This window comes from Rana temporaria, chromosome 4 (genome assembly GCF_905171775.1).
Source record: "Rana temporaria chromosome 4, aRanTem1.1, whole genome shotgun sequence".
Lineage (NCBI taxonomy): Eukaryota > Metazoa > Chordata > Amphibia > Anura > Ranidae > Rana > Rana temporaria.
In genome coordinates, this window is record NC_053492.1 from 479,770,609 (window position 1) to 479,793,366 (window position 22,758).

At 49.1% G+C, this 22,758-nt stretch overlaps 1 protein-coding gene across 1 annotated transcript in view; it reads right to left on the reverse strand.

The window, feature by feature from the left end:
- Positions 1 to 10,232: 10,232 nt before the first annotated feature.
- PLB1 (phospholipase B1) overlaps positions 10,233 to 22,758 on the reverse strand; it is a 202,450-nt gene continuing 189,924 nt past the window's right edge. Inside the window, exons 48-52 of the mRNA XM_040347863.1 lie at positions 22,080 to 22,161; positions 18,900 to 18,998; positions 17,260 to 17,355; positions 16,596 to 16,670; positions 10,233 to 11,066 (exon numbers count right to left, since the gene is read on the reverse strand). Of these exons, the coding sequence (XP_040203797.1) occupies positions 10,851 to 11,066; positions 16,596 to 16,670; positions 17,260 to 17,355; positions 18,900 to 18,998; positions 22,080 to 22,161 (568 nt within the window). The 3' untranslated portion in view covers positions 10,233 to 10,850. The remainder of the gene's footprint in view (positions 11,067 to 16,595; positions 16,671 to 17,259; positions 17,356 to 18,899; positions 18,999 to 22,079; positions 22,162 to 22,758) is intronic.

Consider the following 22,758-nt stretch of genomic DNA (forward strand, 5'->3'; position numbering starts at 1 on the left):
ATGGTGAATACGGTAAAACCGTTAGACAGTGGGAGCTGATATTGTGGTAAACAAGGTCAGTCTATTATGGTGAATACGGTAAAACCGTTAGACAGTGGGAGCTGATATTGTGGTAAACAAGGTCAGTCTATTATGGTGAATACGGTAAAACCGTTAGACAGTGGGAGCTGATATTGTGGTAAACAAGGTCAGTCTATTATGGTGAATACGGTAAAACCGTTAGACAGTGGGAGCTGATATTGTGGTAAACAAGGTCAGTCTATTATGGTGAATACGGTAAAACCGTTAGACAGTGGGAGCTGATATTGTGGTAAACAAGGTCAGTCTATTATGGTGAATACGGTAAAACTGTTGGAGAATTGTGGGAGATATAGTTGTCACAAGGAATCTGCCGGTGTGAGAGTTCAGCTGGAAATGGGCTTATGTAACGGAACGGATGTATAACCGGAAATAACGGGATCCTCCAAGTCAGCGGAAAATTTACATGTAAATCATATATACACATCCCCGGGGCAACCGAACCAGAGAGGCTTATTTCACAAAGCTCTAACACAAGGCTGAGCAGCTTCATATTAGGCGGCAGCTGGCTGCAATTTTCAAATGTCATTGGGATCAGCTAAAAATCAACTGCCACTTCCCAACTGCCACTGACAGGCAACACTCAGGGAGGTTTGTAAATGACATCACATGACTGATAAGAAAGATCAATGCGCTCCAATTACAATGATCAATAGTGAGAGATCTGCAGGGATTTCGTTTCCCATCAAATTTATAAAAAAAAAAAAAAAATAACATAAATATATTTATATATATTTGTGTAAATGGATGAATAGAGGAGAAGCAGAGAATTGTGGGAAATGTGTGATGTCGGATTATTCGGGGGTGTCGGGTGGAAATCTGTCCCGGGACTCAGGAGAGGAGAAAAGATGAACTTACCGTTGCGATGCTCAGGAACAAATGGCTCCCTCTCCTGGCCCTCCGGCTTATATTGACGTTGGCTCCTCCCACGTGTGATGTCACAATGCTGTACACAACTTGTTCCGGAAGGATTCGAATCAGCCAATCCCGTGTCAGCAGCAGTGGAACTTGGAATGTTAGATCTACACGTTGCCGTGGCAACAGAAGCCGAGAGGCTTATTTCACAAAGCTCTAACACAAGGCTTGAGGAGCTTCATATTAGGCGGCAGCTGGCTGCAATTTTCAAATGTCATTGGGATGAGCTAAAAATCAACTGCCACTTCCCAACTGCCACTGACAGACACCACTCAGGGAGGTTTATAACTGACATCACATGTAATATATTACATCTATCTATGAATGATAGAAATGTATATATACTGTATTTATATAATATATATATGCACATAATTATTTATATATTTTTTAATACATTTTTTTAATAAATACATTTTCATAATAAATATTTAATTATGTTACACTGAAATATTATTATCATGTTGTTCTGTATATATATATGTCCATAATAATAATAATTATAATTATTTATATATTTTTTAAAACATTTCTTAATATTATTTTTAATACATTTTTTAATAAATACATTTTAATAATAAATATTTAATAATGAATGTTTTAATAATAAACATTTTAATAAATATTTATCTATCATGTTATGGAGACTCTTATCGATTTAATAGGGAATGTTACACACACACATATATATATTATGGACCAGATCCAGAGAGCGAGTACGCCGGCGTATCTACTGATATCTACTGATACGCCGGCGTACTTTCAAATTTCCCGCGTCGTATCTTTAGTTTGAATCCTCAAACCAAGATACGACGGCTTCTGGGTTAGATCCGACAGGCGTACCTCTTCGTACGCCTTCGGATCTAAGATGCAATACTTCGGCGTCCGCTGGGTGGCATTTTCCGTGTCGGGTATGCAAATTAGCGAATTACGACGATCCACGAACGTACGCGCGTCCGTCGCATTTTCTAACGTCGTCTGAAGTCGGCTTTTTCCGGCGTATAGTTAAAGCTGGTATTTTGCGGCGTATAGATAGACTTGCCATGTTAAGTATGGCCGTCGTTCCCGCGTCGAAATTTTAACTTTTTTTTTTTTTTGCGTAAGTCGTCCGTGAATAGGGATGGACGTAACTCACGTCTAAGTTCAAAGAATGACGTCGTTGCGACGTCATTTTGCGCAAAGCACGGCGGGAAATTTCAAAACGGAGCATGCGCAGTTCAATCGGCGCGGGGACGCGCTTCATTTAAATGAAACCCGCCCCCTACTGGCCCAATTTGAAATCCGCCGCCAGAAATACACTACGCCGCCGTAACTTACGGCACGAAATCTTCCTGGATTCGACTTAAAGCCAGGTAAGATACGGCGGCGTAGCGTATCTCTGATTTGCTGCGCCTGTCCATTTCTATGTGGATCTGGCCCCATATTTTTATTTATATATTTTTCATTAAATATTTATCTATCATGCTATGGAGAATCTGAACACATTTCCCACAATTCTCTGCTTCTCATTTGTTCCTTCATTTACAAAAATATATAAAAAATTAAAATATAAATAAAAAATAAAAATAATAATAGTAATAATAATAATAATAATAATATTAAAAAATCTGATGGGAAAGAAAATCCCTCCAGAAATATTTCTATTGATCATTGTTATTGGAGCGCATTGATATTACAGAGAGGATTTTACATAAATAATATCAGATTGATAAGAGTCCCCATAGCATGATAGATAAATATTTATTGCAAAATATATAAATAAAAAATAAAATGATATACATACAATAAAGCATATATATATATATATAAATACAGTTAATATACATTTTCTATCATCCAAAGATAGATGTAATATGTTGATTATGTATATACAGTATATAGGAGGGTTTATATATATATATATATATATATATATATATATATATATATATATATATATACAGGGCCGGACTTACCATTGGGCTTGACTGGGCTCAAGCCCATGGGCCCCGCCCAATATGGGACCCCCTTTAAAAAAAAAAAAACATTTTTTTTTTTTTTTTTTTAGGGTCCGGAGGTCCCCTGGGCCCCGGACGGCAACCCCCTTTTTTTATTTATTTTTTATTTAAAAAAAAAAGTTATTTTTATATATTTTTTATATATATATATATAAAAAAAATATATATATATTTATTATTATTATTATTAAAGGGCCCAGAGGTCTCCAGGGCCCCCGGCTGGCAACCCCCTTTTTTATATATATATATATATATATATTTATATATATATATTTATTTTTTATTAAAGCGGAGTTCCAACCACAATTAGCATTTTTTAAATGTATGTCCTTTCATCCTGCGTTTTTATAATATAAATCCGGTCACTTACTATTTTACAATCCGCATAGATATTCAAAAAAGATAGTTTATAAAACTATGTCTACACCGTTGTCATTTTGCTTGTGGGCATTGTGAAGCCTACAAGCACTTACTTCCTGGAAGTCTTGGATGGGGAGTGATAATTGGACAGCGCACTGCATCCTGGGAAATGATGACACACATTTTCCAGGAGGGAGATGATGTCAGAATCCTAGGTGATTTCAAAGGCAGATTTCGTGGGACCGCATAGCAACAGGCATTTCCAGATGAGTAAAAACATTTTTTTTTTTTTTACTTTTTTAGGTCTAATGAGCACAATAATGAAAAAAAAAAATTTGGGATGGAAACTCCACTTTAAAGGGCTCAGAGGTCCCCAGGGGCCCATGTGGCAACCCCCCCCCCCTTTTTTTATTTATTTTTATAAATGTTTATTTTTTTATTTTTTATTAAAAGTCCCAAAGGGGCCCCAGGGCCCCAGATGGCAACCTGCCTTTTTTTATGTATTTTTTTTATAAATGTTTATTTATTTTTTATTAAAGGGCCCAGAGGTTTCTTTTTTCTTTTTATTAAAGGGCCCAGAGGTCCCCAGGGCCCCGGATGGCTACCCCCTTTTTTTTATATATACAGTACAGACCAAAAGTTTGGACACCCCTTCTCATTCAAAGAGTTTACAATTTTCATAGTCATGAAAATAAAGAAGAGTCACACTGAAGGCATGAAAACTATGAAGGAACACATGTGGAATTATACAGAACAAAAAAGTGTGAAACAACTGAAAATATATTTCATATTCTAGGTTCTTCAAAGTCGCCACCTTTTGCTTTGATTACTGCTTGGCACACTCTTGGCATTCTCTTGATGAGCTTCAAGAGGTAGTCACCTGGCGCAGCACCCCATCACTCTCCTTCTTGGTCAAATAGCCCTTCCCCCGCCTGGAGGTGTGTTTGGGGTCATTGTCCTGATGAAAAATAAATGATGGTCCAACTAAACGCAAACCGGATGGAATAGCATGCCGCTGCAAGATGCTGTGGTAGCCATGCTGGTTCAGTATGCCTTCAATTTTGAATAAATCCCCAACAGTGTCACCAGCAAAGCACCCCCCCACACCATCACACCTCCTCCTCCATGCTTCACAGTGGGAACCAGGCATGTAGAGTCCATCCGTTCACCTTTTCTGTGTCGCACAAAGACACTGGGGTTGGAACCAAAGATCTCAAGTTTGGACTCATCAGACCAAAGCACAGATTTCCACTGGTCTAATGTCCATCCCTTGTGGTCTTTACCCCAAACAAGTCTCTTGTGCTTGTTGCCTTTCTTTAGCAGTGGTTTCCTAGCAGATATTCTACCATGAAGGTCTGATTCACACAGTCTCCTCTTACCAGTTCTAGAGATGTGTCTGCTGCAAAAGGTGGAAGAACCTAGAATATGAAATATATTTTCAGTTGTGTCACACTTTTTTGTTCTGTATAATTCCACATGTGTTACTTCATAGTTTTCATGCCTTCAGTGTGACTCTACAATTTTCATAGTCATGAAAATAAAGAAAACTCTTTGATTGAGAAGGTGTGTCCAAACTTTTGGTCTGTACTGTATATATATATATTTTTCTTTATTTCTTCTTTTTTTTGTAAAACCCCCCCCCCGCGCTTCTCAATTTCAGGCGGCAGCACACACCCCCCCCCCCCCGCCGGTTCTCTGCTCCAGGGGGCCCATGCCGTAAGCTGTGTAAGGGGTAGGGGTAGACTTGCCACCTTTTCTTCAAGCCAAACCCGAACACGTTAGCGGCACAGGGCACGTTTTTTTCCGTAGTATACACAATAGGATTATAAAAGACCTGGGGCACCTTCGGGTGCCTCAAGGAGAGTGGTAATGCAGCGCGCTGCGGCAAACAGTGGGTGTGGCCAAACTGCTCTTGCTGATATCATGGCTCCCCCTCAGTGATGCCAAACTTGCCCCCAGACAGCGGCCCGCATCTCCCGAATGGCAACAGATTTTTGTGTGACTACCTCAGTTACTTGGGGAGCCACAGCCCAGTCTAAATAATGTGTCCGGGTTTCAGGCAGACTGAAACCCGGACACAAGATCCCAAACCCGAACTGTCCGGGTGATTCCTGGACAGGTGGCAACCCTAGTAAGGGGCCCCAAAATACCTGATGGCAGCCCTGCGCATACCTCCCAACACGCACGGATTCTGCGGGACTTTCCCGCACAGACAGCTTCTTCCCGCAGTCCCGCGAAAGGGTTAATTTTCCCGCACTGCAAGAGGAGGCAGCACGGAAGCAGGAGGAACCGGAGCGGTGTGTGGAGGACTGTGGCTGCTGAAGGGAAGAAAGCCGACAGCCGGGCTAATGACAGTCTGTGGCCCCGGCTGTCGGCACAGGTGAGAGGCACTCTCCCCCCCCCCCCCCGCTCAACAACTGCAAAAAAAAAACAGGAGGAACCGGAGCGATGTGTGGATGTCTGCTTAAGGGAAGAAAGCCGACACATTCCGTGCACAGGTGAGATGCACCCCCCCCCGCTCAACAACTTCAATTCGACCCCCCCGCTCAACAACTTTAATGCACCCCCCCCCGCTCAACAACTATGATCCCCCCCTCGCTCAACATCTTCGACCCCCCCCCAAATCTCGGCTCAAGGGGGCCCCTTCAACACTCAAGCCCAGGGGCCCCCACCACCCTAAGTCCTGCCCTGCCAATGCACCACCCTAATTCTCTTCCCTCCTTACTATCTGTTGGTAAACCACGAACAATGGCATTAGGACACATGGAGTGCCACATATGGGGAGTTCTTCTTTGGTCTCCATAGCTTCGGCAACTACTCCTCCTTTGGGGAGAACACCCTTATTGTGCCTCGTCTGTCCAATGCACCACCCCAATCCCCTTCCCACTTACTATCTCACCTTTTGGCCGACCACGAACAATATGGTGTTCCCAAACATTGGCATTAAGACTCATAGAGTGCCACTCTACAAAAGACCTAAACTTGGAATGTTCAAGTAAGGAAGTTCTCCTTTGGTCTCCAAAACTTCAGCAACGGCTCCTCCTTTGAGGTGGGCGTCCTTAGTTTTGTTTTCTCTGTCCAGTGCACCACCCTAATTCTCTTCCCGCCTTACTATTTTCACCTGTTGGTAAACCACGAACAATGGCATCAGGACACATGGAGTGCCACATTACAAGAGACTTAAACTCGGCGCATGTATATGGGAAGTTCTACTTTGGTCTTCTTAGCTTCAGCTACTACTTTATCCTTGGAGGAAACATCGTTATTTTGCCTCGTCTGTCTAATGCACCACCCCAATCCCCTTCCCACTTACTGTCTCACCTTTTGGCCAACCATGAACATGAACGATATGGCATTCCCAAACGTTGAGGTGAAGACACATGGAGTGCCCATTACAAGAGACTTAAGCTTGGCACATTCATATGGGAAGTCCATAGCTTCGGCAACTACTCCTCCTTTGGGGAGAACACCCTTATTGTGCCTCGTCTGTCTACTGCACCACCCCAATCCCCTTCCCACTTGCTATCTCACCTTTTGGCCGACCAATATGGTGTTCCCAAACATTGGCATTAAGACTCATAGAGTGCCACTCTAAAAAAAGACCTAAACTTGGAATGTTCAAGTAAGGAGTTCTCCTTTAGTCTCCAAAACTTCAGCAACGGCTCCTCCTTTGAGGTGGGCGTCCTTAGTTTTGCTTTCTCTGTCCAGTGCACCACCCTAATTCTCTTCCCTCCTTACTATTTTCACCTGTTGGTAAACCACGAACAATGGCATTAGGACACATGGAGTGCCACATTACAAGAGACTTAAACTCGGCGCATGTGTATGGGAAGTTCTACTTTGGTCTTCTTAGCTTCAGCTACTACTTTATCCTTGGAGGAAACATCGTTATTTTTACTTCCACTGAACCGTCCCGACCCCCTTCTCTTCTTTACAATTCCACATTTGGAAGATGAAAATTAACCACTTGCCGACTGCCTCATTCACGTACATATACGCCGGCAGAATGGCACGGGTAGGCAAAGCAACGCAGATCGCCGCCAAATGCCATAAAACGATCCCCTATTTTGTAGACGCTATAACTTTTGCGGACTCTGTGCAGGCCAGTTATGTCCCCCCCCCCCCCCCAAACTCGCTCATCCCTGTCTTTATAGACCTTGCTGTGTGCACTGGTCCAAATCATTTGGTGGAGGGGGATTATGGTGTGGAGGGTTGGGGGGATTATGGTGTGGAGGGGGGATTATGGTGTGGGGGGGGGATTATGGTGTGGAGGGGGGATTATGGTGTGGAGGGGGGATTATGGTGTGGGGGGAGGGGGATTATGGTGTGGAGGGGGGATTATGGTGTGGGGGGGGATTATGGTGTGGGGGGAGGGGGATTATGGTGTGGGGGGGGGTTATGGTGTGGGGGGGGGTTATGGTGTGGGGGGAGGGGGATTATGGTGTGGGGGGGGGGTTATGGTGTGGGGGGGGGGTTATGGTGTGGGGGGGGATTATGGTGTGGGGGGAAGGGGGATTATGGTGGAGGGTGTTTTTCAGGGGTTGGGTTGGCCCCCTTAGTTCCAGTGAAGGGAACTCTTAAGGCCTCAGCATACCAAGACATTTTGGACAATTTCATGCCCCCAACTTTGTGCGAACAGTTTGGGGACGGCCCCTTCCTGTTCCAACATGACTGCCCACCAGTGCACAAAGCCATGTCCATAAAGACATGGATGAGCGAGTTTGGGGTGGAGGAACTTGACTGGCCTGCACAGAGTGCTGACCTCAGAACACCTTTGGGATGAATTAGAGCGGAGACTGTGAGCCAGGCCTTCTCATCCAACATCAGTACCTGACCTCACAATTGGGCTTCTGGAAGAATGATCAAACATTCCCATAGACACCCTCCTAAACCTTGTGGACGGCCTTCCCATAGACACACCCCTAAACCTTGTGGACGGCCTTCCCATAGACACACCCCTAAACCTTGTGGACGACCTTCCCATAGACACACCCCTAAACCTTGTGGACAGCCTTCCCATAGACACACCCCTAAACCTTGTGGACAGCCTTCTCATAGACACACCCCTAAACCTTGTGGACAGCCTTCCTATAGACACACCCCTAAACCTTGTGGACGGCCTTCCCATAGACACACCCCTAAACCTTGTGGACAGCCTTCCCATAGACACACCCCTAATCCTTGTGGATGGATCTTCCCATAGACACACCCCTAAACCTTGTGGACAGACCTTCCCATAGACACACCCCTAAACCTTGTGGACAGCCTTCCCATAGACACACCCCTAATCCTTGTGGATGGATCTTCCCATAGACACACCCCTAAACCTTTTAGACGGCCTTCCCAGAAGAGTTAAAGGTGTTATAGCTGCAAAGGGCGGAGCCAACTCAATATTGAACCCTCCGGACCAAGACTGGGGATGTCATTAAAGCTCATGTGCGTGTAAAGGCCGGCGTCCCAATACTTTTGGTGATATAGTGTGTCTAGAACTGGCTCTCGGAGAAGCCTCTTTGCATATGTGGAGGTTATACCTCTTGTCCTCCTGGTGCAAAGAGGGTCCCCCTTGTCCATTGTGTGGAGGAAATCCAAACCTCTCGGCACACGGGCCGCGCTTTCTCTATCCATAACGGAGATTACTTTCCGCTTTGGACCGGAGGACACTGATAAGGGTTAAAGACATTGGAGGAAACGTTTCTTCAGGGCGGGCCAATCCGGTGACACCGGCCTCTGGACACCTCTGAAATATAACCGGTCATTTCGTGAGGCCATTTTATCGGCAGTCAGCTCAGGTTATTGTGAAGGCCGGAGGCAAAACCAATCAAGATGTCACACCGAGCCGAGTCATTAATTGAAGCCCCCCCCCCCCGGAAGAGGTCGGCGGGGGTAAATCCCTCAGACCACACGGCCGGCTCCTTGTAATTGGGGGGCCTCGATGGAATTTGTAGTGAATTCTCCCGATCTTCAGGAGCGAGTCCATCTCCGATCTCCGCAAAGACCGGCAGGAATGTAGTTCTATGGATTTAACTGACAAGGTTGTGCCCAGGGGCGCACTGGGGGCAGGGGGGGGGGGGGCAATTGCCCCCTAGGCTGCTCTGATGCCCTGTAAAAAAGACTGCCCCACTTCCGACGTGGTCATGCCTAAAGGCTTTCTGGTGAAGAGGAGTACAAAGTCCCCGCCGGTGTGGGAGGAGGGCAGAGCGCAGGCCACACCCCCCAGACATAGATGGTGTATGAGCAGAGGCCGGCACCATCCTCCCCTGGCCAGCCCCAACCGAGCTTCCACGGTTACCCCCTGCTGGGCAGTTTGGGAACCCGGACTCGGTGCGGCAGGCGCAGTCCAGCTCGACCTGCCCGGTGAGCAGAGAGTACCTAGAGCGAAGCTTCTGCCCAGGATGGGGGTCCGGAGGAGGCAGGGAAGAGGGAGAGCAAGAGGGGGGCCAAATCGCTGCACCACGGGGCTCTTGGTTGTACTTGCCCCCTGGGCCAAAAGCTGCCAGTCAGCCCCGGGTTGTGCCGGTACCTGGAATCCCAAAGGACTCGTGTTCACGACTGGTCAACCACCCGCAGTTAGTTCGGTTAGCTACACACCCAACCCAGCCAGGCCCCTCCCCCTTTGCCAGGCTCATTCCCTTCCATCCATCCCGCCCTCTTGCTGTCAGTGTGGGTTCTGACCTGTTTTTTTTTTTTTGACCCATTAAGAAAACATTAAAACCAAACTCAATAAAAAAAAGTATTTTTATTGCTCTTATTTATTTTTCCAGTGATCATGTATACAGCTCTTCACTTTACAAAACATTATTAATCCGTCTTTTTTTCTCATTTTATTTTTTTATAGAAGTATTTTAGATATATTATTTTTCTTTTTATTAATCCGTCTTTTTTTTTTTTTTTCTTTTAATAGAAGTATTTTAGATTTATTTTTTTCTCTTTATTAATCCGTCTTTTTTTTTATAGAAGTATTTCAGATATTCGCTGGTATTAAACATTTTCCCCCATCAGTGCAGGATCAGGATGTACATTATTTACAGGAAACTTGGAGAGGAAAAAAAATGACCCCTCCCCTTTACACTTAGGGGCGTATTTATAATAAAAAAAATAAAAAAATTCAAAGCTGTTTATTCATCAAAGCTGTGTGTAAATTTGCTCTGTGTGAATAGAGCAAAATCGAATGTTCTCAGGCTATAGTCTCTGCAATTCGAAGGTGTAAATGTTAGAAAATACCACATTATGGCCACTAGGTGGCACTGAGGATCATACTTTGTTCCTGTGAAAGTCAGAGCCCTCTAGTGGCCATATTGTGGTATTTCCCCCATTTACACATTTGAAATCCCCCAAGAACATTCAATATTGCACCAATCCGAAAGGAGCGGATTTAAATGCAGTTTCGATGGGCGGGGCATCTATGCAAATTTCTCTATAAACACCCGTTACTGACAATTTATATTCAAACGAAGAGAATTCAGGGAGGTGCTTCTGAAGGACACGGCGTGCGTCGGCCCTTTAAAAGGCGCGGCCCTTCTGTTTGCTGAGTTTCTTCTTAAATGACACGTGCATGGCGACGCCCACGACCAGACACCCCAGGGCCACGCCCCCGATGGAGGCCACGATCACCGACCACATCGGCACCTGGTCTCCTTTATCTTCTACTTTCTCAGGTTCAACGACGACGTCCTGAGGAAGACCGCTGTTCTTCAGGGTGAAGAGGTACGGGTGGTCCTGGAAAGACGAAACATGATAGGAGGTGATTTTTTTTTAAAACGAGTCTTGCTAGAGAAAAAGTACATAAACCACAGGGCGACTCAGAGCTGTCAGTAGATACGCCGGCGTAAGTCCGAATCCGCGCCGTCGCAACTTTAAGCGTATGCTCAAACTGAGATACGCTTAAATGTTGCTAAGATACGACTGTAAGTAAGTCTTCCTACGCCGTCGTATCTTAACTGCATATTTACGCTGGCCGCTAGGGGCGTGTACGCTGATTTACGCCTAGAATATGTAAATCAGCTAGATACGCCTATTCACGAACGTACGCCCGGCCGTCGCAGTACAGATACGCCGTTTACGTTCGGCTTTTTCCGGCGTAAAGTTACCCCTGCTCTATGAGGCGCAGCCAATGTTAAGTATGGACGTCGGGCCAGCGTCAAATTTTCCGTCGATTACGTCGTTTGCGTAAGTCATTCGCGAATAGCCCTGGGCGTAATTTACGTTCACGTCGAGAGCATTGGCTTTTTGCGGGTTAATTTGGAGCATGCGCACTGGGATACTTTCACGGACGGCGCAAGCCCCGTTCGTAAAAAGCGTCATTTACGCGGGGTCACAATAAATTAACATAAAACACGCCCACATCTTCCACATTTGAATTAGGCGGGCTTACGCCGGACCTCATACGCTACGCCGCCGCAACTTTGCTTTGTGAATACGGCACTTGCCTGGCAAAGTTGCGGAGGCGTAGCGTAAATAGGATACGTTACGCCCGCACAGAAATACGCGCTCCCTACCTGAATCGACCCCATTATGCTCATTAAAACGAGACCATACAGCACCAGAAGGTATACAGAAACGTTTACATCCTTAGGACTGGATTGGATATGCGGAGTGATGGATGTCGCTTTTACTCAACATGTTTCGCGTTCAAAACGCTTCATCAGGAGCATAACGATAGGTAAAGTAGGTCTCCGCAGCAATGTGTGGAACAGACCGTGGGTGGTCAGTATATAACATATACAAAGCTGTTACCTAACCAGCCAAGTAGGCATATGATAGGCTATTTAACCACTTGCCGACCTCCTCATGTAGATATACGTCGGCAGAATGGCAAGGACAGGCACATCAACGTACCTGTCTGTCCTCTGCTTGACGCGGGTGGGGGGTCCGATCGGGACCCCCCCCCGGTACATGCGGCGGTCGGCAAGCCTCGGGGAGCGATCCGGGACGACGGCGCGGCTATTCGTTTATAGCCGCTCCGTCGCGATCGCTCCCCGGAGCTGAAGAACAGGGAGAGGCGTATGTAAACACGGCTTCCCCGTGCTTCACTGTGGCGGCGCATCGATCGAGTCATCCCTTTTATTAGGGAGACTCGATCGATGACGTCAGTCCTACAGCCACACCCCCCTACAGTTGTAAACACACACACACCGAACCCTAACGCCCCCTGTGGTTAACTCCCAAACTGCAACTGTCATTTTCACAATAAACAATGCAATTTAAATGCATTTTTTGCTGTGAAAATGACAATGGTGCCAAAAATGTGTCAAAATTGTCCGATGTGTCTGCCGTAATGTCGCAGTCACGAAAAAAATCGCTGATCGCCGCCATTAGTAGTAAAAAAAATAAAAATGCAATAAAACTATCCCCTATTTTGTAAACGCTATAAATTTTGCGCAAACCAATCGATAAACGATTATTGCGATTTTTTTTTTACCAAAAATAGGTAGAAGAATACGTATCGGCCTAAACTGAGCAAAAAAAAGATTTTTTATATATGTTTTTGGGGGATATTTATTATAGCAAAAAGTAAAAAATATTGCATTTTTTTCAAAATTGTCGCTCTATTTTTGTTTATAGCGCAAAAAATAAAAACCGCAGAGGTGATCAAATACCACCAAAAGAAAGCTCTATTTGTGGGGGAAAAAAGGACGCCAATTTTGTTTGGGAGCCACGTCGCACGACCGCGCAATTGTCTGTTAAAGCGACGCAGTCCCGAACTGTAAAAACCCCTTGGGTCTTTAGGCAGCATATTGGTCCGGGGCTTAAGTGGTTAAAACACCATATATAACAGTATATGGAGGTAAAAAACTTCTGGCTTATGCACGGTTTGTAGAGGTAATGATTGGCGAACGACAACGGACACTCCGACTGAGGTCCCTGAATCGGGTCCCAGATTCAGTTATGGCTCAGATAGCTGGAAAGCTTGTAGGCTTAGTAGCAGGGATGGACTGGACATTGGGACTACAGGGAGTTTCCCGGTGGGCCGATGGCTCAGTGGGCCGGCTTCAGTGAGAGCGGACTGCTGCCCCCCTCCGCTCCTCTGTCTCTCCCTGCCCACAGCGCTCACCTGGGGGGAACAGAGAAGCAGGGGGAGGACCAGATGAGCAGGGGGGGAGGGGACAGACAGCTGACTCAACAGCTATGGCCTGGGAGTTTCTCCCTTCTGCCTCATCTTGTCCCATAAGGGGGGGGATTATTTGCCCCCCGGGTAAAATAATGTCTAGCTTCCCCACTGGTACTGCCTATAAGAGTACCAGTACCCGCCGTTCTACTCTAATAAAGTAGAACGGCTAGTGAAGGGGGAGAGGGGGCTTGGGTGGCCTGGGAGGGGGGGGGTGCGGGAGTTGTCCGGCCGCCATGGGAGAGACTCACGGTTCGGATCGTTCCTCGGATCAGGAGTCACAGATCGGATTATTTTTCGGATCGGCAAAAAAATCCCCCCCCCCACTATAATATCCACATCCCCCCACTGTAATATCCACATACCCTCAGGCAAGACAGCCCCCCCCCTTAGGCAAGACAGCCCCCCCCCCCTCAGGCAAGACAACCCCCCCCCTCAGGTAGTACAGAGTCACTTCCAGCGCTGTGTCCGAGTGCGGGCTCCTCCTCCTCTGTGGGTGTAAGCCGCGGCCTTTCCTAACGTTATGTCCGCGGCTCCGGAGGTAGGCCGAAGCCGCGGCCATAACGTTAGGAAAGGCCGCGGCTTCGACCTAGCTCCGGAGCCGCGGACATAACGTTAGGAAAGGCCGCGGCTTCGGCCTAGCTCCGGAGCCGCGGACATAACGTTAGGAAAGGCCGCGCCTTCGGCCTAGCTCCGGAGCCGCGGACATAACGTTAGGAAAGGCCGCGCCTTCGGCCTAGCTCCGGAGCCGCGGACATAACGTTAGGAAAGGCCGCTGCTTCGGCCTAGCTCCGGAGCCGCGGACATAACGTTAGGAAAGGCCGCGCCTTCGGCCTAGCTCCGGAGCCGCGGACATAACGTTAGGAAAGGCCGCGCCTTCGGCCTAGCTCCGGAGCCGTGGACATAACGTTAGGAAAGGCCGCGGCTTCGGCCTAGCTCCGGAGCCGCGGCAATCCGCGGATCGCAGTGTGTGCCGATCCAAAGGGGGTGACCCGTTCGGATCACCTGTGATCCGTTGCAGCCCTATTGACCACCCACGGTCTGTTCCACACATTGCTGCGGAGACCTACTTTACCTATCGTTATGCTCCTGATGAAGCGCTTTGAACGCGAAACATGTTGAGTAAAAGCGACATCTATCACTCCGCATATCCAATCCAGTCCTAAGGATGTAAAAGTTTCTATATACCTTCTGGTGCTGTATGGTCTCGTTTTATGTGCATGAGTATACGCTTTTATGTGACCTTTCCTAATTGATGTGCTGTGATAATTTGCTGATACTGTCCTGTCTTGTTCACCAAATTCTGTATATCATCTTTTTTCTTCTTCGTATAAATTCCCCTTTTTTATGAATAAATATATTTATAGATTTTCTACAATATTTACTTCAAAAGTCCATTCCATTCGCCCAGATTCATTTCCAGTTTCATGATAGGAGGTGCGGCTTCTTCCCCCCGCCCCCTCCAGACAACTTAAAGGGCAAGTCCAGGTTGTTGCCCAAATTTGACAACTCCAGCCCCCCCCCCCCAGATCACGTCTCCACAAACACCCCCCCCCCCCCAGATCACGTCTCCACAAACTCCCCCCACATCCCCAGATCACGTCTCCACAAACAACCCCCCCCCCCCAGATCACGTCTCCACAAACTCCCCCCACATCCCCAGATCACGTCTCCACAAACAACTCCCCCCCCAGATCACGTCTCCACAAACAACTCCCCCCCCAGATCACGTCTCCACAAACTCCCCCCCAGATCACGTCTCCACAAACATCCCCCCCCCCAGATCACGTCTCCACAAACATCCCCCCCCACATCACGTCTCCACAAACTCCCCCCCCAGATCACGTCTCCACAAACAACCCCCCCCACATCACGTCTCCACAAACAACTCCCCCCCATCCCCAGATCACGTCTCCACAAACAACACCCCCCCCAGATCACGTCTCCACAAACAACTCCCCCCCATCCCCAGATCACGTCTCCACAAACAACACCCCCCCCAGATCATGTCTCCACAAACAACTCCCCCCCATCCCCAGATCACGTCTCCACAAACAACTCCCCCCCCAGATCACGTCTCCACAAACAACTCCCCCCCCCATCCCCAGATCACGTCTCCACAAACTCCCCCCCCATCCCCAGATCACGTCTCCACAAACAACTCCCCCCCCCATCCCCAGATCACGTCTCCACAAACTCCCCCTCCCATCCCCAGATCACATCTCCACAAACAACTCCCCCCCCAGATCACGTCTCCACAAACAACTCCCCCCCCCCAGATCACGTCTCCACAAACAACTCCCCCCCATCCTCAGATCACATCTCCACAAACAACTCCCCCCCAGATCACGTCTCCACAAACAACCCCCCCCCCCCCAGATCACGTCTCCACAAACAACTCCCCCCCCCCATCCCCAGATCACGTCTCCACAAACAACCCCCCCCCCCCCAGATCACGTCTCCACAAACAACTCCCCCCCAGATCACATCTCCACAAACAGCCCCCCCCCACATCATGTCTCCACAAACAACTCCCCCCACATCCCCAGATCACGTCTCCACAAACAACCCCCCCCCCATCCCCAGATGATGTCCCCATGCAGTGGGAGGGGTTATGCAAATATTAACATGCCTTGAAGGGCGGGTGTCATTCTGGAGGCATGGGAGTTCCTAAATTGGCTATATTTGCATAGGCGACGCCCACATGTGATGCTGACCCTCCTGGATTGAAAGATCTAAAGTCCAATGAGTGAAAGGGTGCGGGGCCAGAGACAGGCAGGCTAATGGACCTCCTCCAGCTAGGAAATGAGGCGGGGCTCTTAAACTGACAGACGGCTTCCCAACCAGGCCACATCTTAGAACCCCTTATTGCTCCAGTAGGAGCCACCTACCTACCCCACCCATCTACCCCAACTACCTACCCCCCCCCCTGCTACCATGTTTTCCCCCAGGCTAGCTGCCTGTCCAGGAATGGAGAGAAGAGCACCCTTCACATCTGGTGGGAGGAGCTGACCAGGGAAGGTGGAGCCATTAGCACTTTGGCTGGCCACACCAGGGCATCAGGTGATCCTCCAAAGGCATAGAAAATGCCACCTGAATCAGAGGGCGCTCTTCACCTCCTCGGGGGCGGGCTTACTTACATTGGTGGGACACTTCAGTCGGCTCCGGTCGTAGGTGTAGTTGTTGTAGTCGGTTTTCTGTCCAACTGGCTCCAGCTGAGAATGCAAAACAAATGTATTGTAAGATAAAGAGAAACAACAAGTTGGGTCAGGGGCCACCATCGCCAATCTTGGGGCCCCATACAGTCCTCCCCCATGCACTTTAACCCTTCTGCTGCCAGAGCCGTTTTTGGACACATGATTAACCACTTCATGACCGGGCACTCCCCCTTTTTCTTACCCGAACCCTGATTGTTCAAGCTTCGAGGGCCCGCCCAGCAGTTCCAGCCGCTGTCTCGGGTCCTCATTGGACAGATTGATAGCAGTGCAGCCATTGGCTCCCGCTGCTGTCAATCAAATCCAGTGGCAGGGGGGGCGGGGCCGAGTCCTGTTGTCTGTGTCAATGGACGCACAGGTGCCCCCAGGGGGAGCAGCTTTCCAATGGGGCCCCTGAAGGAGGGGAGGAGCCTGTAGAGCCCCCAGAAGAGGAGGATCGGGGCCGCTCTGTGCAAAACCCTTACAGAGCCGGTAAGTATGATGTGTTTTTTTTACAGTCCCTTGAATGTCGTCCAGTGTAAGTCTGTTTGTACTTTATCACAGAATGTGGCCCAGTGCCCCCTAGTGTCGGCTGAGTGACCCAACGTACCATGTTATTCCACAGCGCCTTCGCCATCTCTGCGTGTCCGCGTTCGTGGAAGTGGAAGCAGTCTTTGGAGAAGTAGTTCACGTCCGGCTGTCCCAGCTGAGAAAAGATTGGAATGCATCGAATTAAAACATAAAATGTACCGATCTCATTTCACACTCAGTGTGATGTCATCACCGGGTCTCATGCAGTGGGAGGGGTTATGCAAATATTAACATGCCTTGAAGGGTGGGTGTCATTCTGGAGGCATGGGAGTTCCTAAATCGGCTATATTTGCATAGGCGACGCCCACATGTGATGCTGACCCTCCTGGATTGAAAGACCTAAAGTCCAATGAGTGAAAGGGGGCGGGGCCAGAGACAGGCAGGCTAATGCTGGACCTCCTCCAGCTAGGAAATGGGGCGGGGCTCTATCTGACTAGCTGCTGCTTCTAATGCACATTGTGAGAAGCTGAAGGGGAGGAGCCAGTACAACTGTGCAAGACTGAAGGGGAGGAGCCGGTGCACCTGTGCAAGACTGAAGGGGAGGAGCCGGTACACCTGTGCAAGACTTAAGGGGAGGAGCCGGTACACCTGTGCAAGACTTAAGGGGAGGAGCCGGTACACCTGTGCAAGACTTAAGGGGAGGAGCCGGTACACCTGTGCAAGACTGAAGGGGAGGAGCCGGTATACCTGTGCAAGACTGAAGGGGAGGAGCCGGTACACCTGTGCAAGACTGAAGGGGGAGGAGCCAGCAATCCTGTGCAAAACTGAAGGGGGAGGGGCCAGTTATCCTGTGCAACACTGAAGGGGAGAAGTCAGTAATCCTGTGCAAGACTGAAGGGGAGGAGCCGGTACACCTGTGCAAGACTGAAGGGGAGGAGCTGGCACACCTGTGCAAGACTGAAGGGGAGGAGCCGGTACACCTGTGCAAGACTGAAGGGGAGGAGCCAGTAATCCTGTGCAAGGCTGAAGGGGAGGAGCCGCTACACCTGTGCAAGACTGAAGGGGAGGAGCCGGTACACCTATCTGCAGTGGTGAACTACAAGCACCAGCTGACCTGCTCATCTCAGACCTGCTCATGGTAAGTGCTCTTGTTCTTGAACTGTTTACATAGTTAGCACACCTGAACTGTTATCTGCTCCCAGCCTGACACCGGTAAGAGAATCTTGCCTGGAATCTCGTCAGGAAAAACTACGTTCTGCGGAGAATCCGGGCCGTGTGTACAGGCTTTACACTTAGGGGTGCAATTATAAAAATAAAAAATGCATAGCTGTTTATTCATCAGAACGGTATGTAAATTCGCTCTGTGTGTATAGAGCTAAATCGAATGTTCTCAGGCTATCGTCTCCGCAATTTGAATGTGTAGAAAATACCACATTATGGCCACTAGATGGCACTGAGGATCATACTTTGTTCCTGTGAAAGTCAGAGCCCTCTAGTGGCCATAATGTGGTATTTCCCTCATTTACACATTTGAAATCCCCCAAGAACATTCAGAATTGCACCAATCCGAAAGGAGCGAATAAAAATGCAGTTTCAGTGGGCGGGGCACCGATGCAAATTTCTTTATAAACACCCGTTACTGACAATTTATATTCAGAGGAAGAATTCAGGGAGGTGCGATTACTGATGAATGATATTCATGAGAAATGTGAGACTTACGTTGTCAACGGGCACAACTGTGTTCCTGAAGAAGGGCTGCGCCACCGCAGCGAAGTCCTCCCGGCCTCGGTACTTCTCTGGCAATCGAGCCAAGTGAGTCTGAACAGAAAGAATCAAAGAATCAAATGTTACAGTATTATAAATTCACAATAAATCTGATTCTGCAGACAGAGGAAAACCCAATTTTTCCCATCCGTCTGCGGATCGGGTGAGCAGGGACAGGCGGTCCGTGTTCATCCCATCCCCCCATAGAGGAGAGCGGAGATCTGACAGGGCGGTCCCTCCACAGTGTGCGGGGACCACCCTGTCATCCCCCGGATCAGCGGAGCGATCCCCACTGAGCAAGCGGAGGTTCACGGGGCGGATCATCACGGATGAAAGGGCCCTAATGCCGCGTACACACGACCGTTTTTCGGGTTGTAAAAAACGAAGTTTTTAATGGTCTAGAAAAAACGACGTTTTTTTCAACCCGATCGTTAAAACAGCCTTGCCTATACACGATCGTGAAAAAAAAAATGCTTTAGAAAAGCGCGGCAACGTACAACACGTACGACGGCGCTATAAAGGGGAGGTTCCATGCGGATGGCGCCGCCCTTGGGGCTGCTTTGGCTGATTCCGTGTTAGTAAAAGACGATTCGCGCTTTTCTGTCTGTTACAGCGTGATGAATGTGCGATCTCAATTACGAACGCTAGTTTTACCAGAACGAGCGCTCCCGTCTCATAACTTGCTTCTGAGCATGTGCGGTTTTTTTCACGTCGTTAAAGCCTACACACGATCGTTTTTTACGACGTGAAAAATGAGCGCATGTTCGAAATTTTTAATGCCCATTATTTTACATCGTGAAAAATGCTCCGGAGCCCACACACCGTCGTTTTTAATGACATTAAAAAAAAAAACTTATTTTTTACAACCCGAAAAACGGTCGTGTGAACGCGGCATTAGTTATTTCCATCAAACTGAGGGAAAAAACTTCTTTTTTTTTATATATTTTTGGGGGATATTTTTTAATGCAAAAAGTAAAAAATATTGCATTTTTTTCAATATTGTCGCTCTATTTTTGTTTATAGCGCAAAATTTTGTTTGGGAGCCGCGTCGCACGCCCGCGCAATTGTCAGTTAAAGCGACGCAGTGCCGAATCGCAAAAAGGGGCAAGGTCCTTTAGCTCAGTGGTCCCCAACCTTTTTGGCACCGGGGACCGGCTTCGTGAAAGAAAATTTTGCCAAGGCCCGGTTGGGGGGAGGTTGGGGATGGCATGTGGGGGGTAAGCGATTTTTCGCGGGCAATTTGTCAGCGCATTATTTCTATTACATTGTAGTAATAAATTAAATGGTTAAACCCACCATAATGCAGAATCAGTGGCAGCCTACCCCCCACATTACATTCCCAACCTCCACTTTAATATCCTCAGCCCCCCTCACATGACAGTTCTTGGTCACCCCAATTTAACTTCTTCAGGCCCCCCCACATTACAGTCCTCCCCCCCCCCCACACTCCAGGCCTGCCACCTACAGCCATGTCAACTGCTACCTGCCACCATGTCACTTGCCGCCTACAGCCTGTCACCACAGCCTGTCACCTGCAGCCATGTCACTTGCCACCCACAGCCTGCCCCTGCCACCATGTCACTTGCCACCTACAGTCATGTCACTTGCCACCCATAGCCTGCCACTTGCCGCCATGTCACTTGCCACCCACAGCCTGCCACTTGCCGCCATGTCACTTGCCACCATGTCACTTGCCACCATGCACTTGCCACCTGCAGCCATGTCACTTGCCACCTGCAGCCATGTCACTTGCCACCATGCACATGCCACCTGCAGCCATGTCACTTGCCACCATGTCACTTGCCACCATGTCACTTGCCACCTGCAGCCATGTCACTTGCCACCACAACCTGCCACCATGTCACTTGCCACCACAACCTGCCACCATGTCACTTGCCACCTGCCACCATGTCACTTTCCACCACAGCCTGTCACCTGCAGCCATGTCACTTGCCACCCACAGCCTGCCCCTGCCACCATGTCACTTGCCACCTACAGTCATGTCACTTGCCACCCACAGCCTGCCACTTGCCGCCATGTCACTTTCCACCACAGCCTGCCACTTGCCGCCATGTCACTTGCCACCATGTCACTTGCCACCATGCACTTGCCACCTGCAGCCATGTCACTTGCCACCTGCCACCATGTCACTTGCCACCATGTCACTTGCCACCTGCAGCCATGTCACTTGCCACCACAACCTGCCACCATGTCACTTGCCACCACAACCTGCCACCATGTCACTTGCCACCTGCCACCATGTCACTTTCCACCACAGCCTGTCACCCACAGCCTGCCACCTGCAGCCATGTCACTTGCCACCCATGTTCCCCCGTGTAACCTTCCCCTCAGTAACTTCACTTGTCACCTTCATCAGTGTCCATCTGTGTGACTTATTTCTTTACCTTTCACACCCTCTGGTGTATGGTCTCTCAGTGAGTCGGGCCATGGGTGGGAGGAGGAGTAGTCGGGCACGTTGATCCGATCCAGCAGGTACACAGATGACCATGTCCCTGCTGCTGTCACACCCTCTCCATGCCGCCGCGTGGCGGGCCGCGGGTGCCAGAGAAGGAAGTGGTTGGAGAGGAGACACTTGAGAGAGATCACAGTCACACTAGTCCCTGATTGTGGCGAAGGAGGCGGTGCCGATGTAGGCAGTGGAGAGGACTGTGCACAGCATGTCTGGATAGGGACAGGAGAGGCGTTGCAGGGAGGGAGGCGGGACACTTCTGGATGGAGGGCCGAGGTAACAAACAGGTGATTGGCTACTAGGATGAAGGACAGTCCTAGCAGCCAATCACCTGTGTGATAACCTCGGGCAGCTCCGCCCTCCACCCAGAATTGTTCTGCCTCCCGCTGTCGGCTCTGTGAGGATTACAGAGTGACGGCAGGAGGAAGAAAAGTCTCATGCCGCCTGCTCGCACCCGCGGCCCGGCTGCAGAAGGGTTTCGGCCCAGTAGTGCGCCGCGGACCGGGGGGGTTGACGGCTCCTGCTTTAGCGGCCTAAATTGACTTTTAAATGTAAACGGCTTCTTGTGTTTCTCTCTGGAAGCCTGGAGTAATGACCTCAGAGCTCAGTCCGGGGACACAAGTCACTCTGCTGTAGAAGAGCGCCCCCCCTGGTCACATCCTCACCTGCAGATCTCTGTTGAATTTCTTGATCTGGTTCAGCTCTGGAGATCCATCTCGCGGGTTTATAAAGCACGGACAAGCGTTACTGCGGGGGGACAAAATGGATTTTATTTGTATTACAAGAGCAGTTCATTGGAATACACAAGAAGCGCAGGATGTACAGAGGACCGCTTTGCCTTCCGGGCAGTGTGTAAGGTGTGGCCCTAGGCCAGTGTTGCCAACCGTCCGTAAAAACGGGCACTTTTTTCCCCCCGTTCGTAAATGTCCGTGGTTGCGGGAATGTGCCAGTAAAAAAAGCCGAGATCGGTTCGGCTTGGAACTGCGCATGGTGATTGGAGGCAGGGGGTGATGGTGGCTGCGGTGGCACCACAGAGGAGATTGGAGGCAGGGGGAGATTGGAGGGAGATTGTGGCACCGCAGAGGGGGTGAAGGCAGGGGGTGTTGGTGGCAGAGGGGGTGAAGGCAGGGGGTGTTGGTGGCAGAGAGGGATAGAGGCAGAGGGAGATTGGAGGCAGGGTGTGTTGGTGACACTGCAGAGGCGGATGGTGGCATCGCAGAGGGTGGGGATGGTGACAGGGGTTGTTGGTGGCACCGCAGGGGACGATGGAGGCAGGGACCCTGGGGGAGATTGTGGCACCGCAGAGGGGGTGAAGGCAGGGGGTGTTGGTGGCAGAGGGGGATG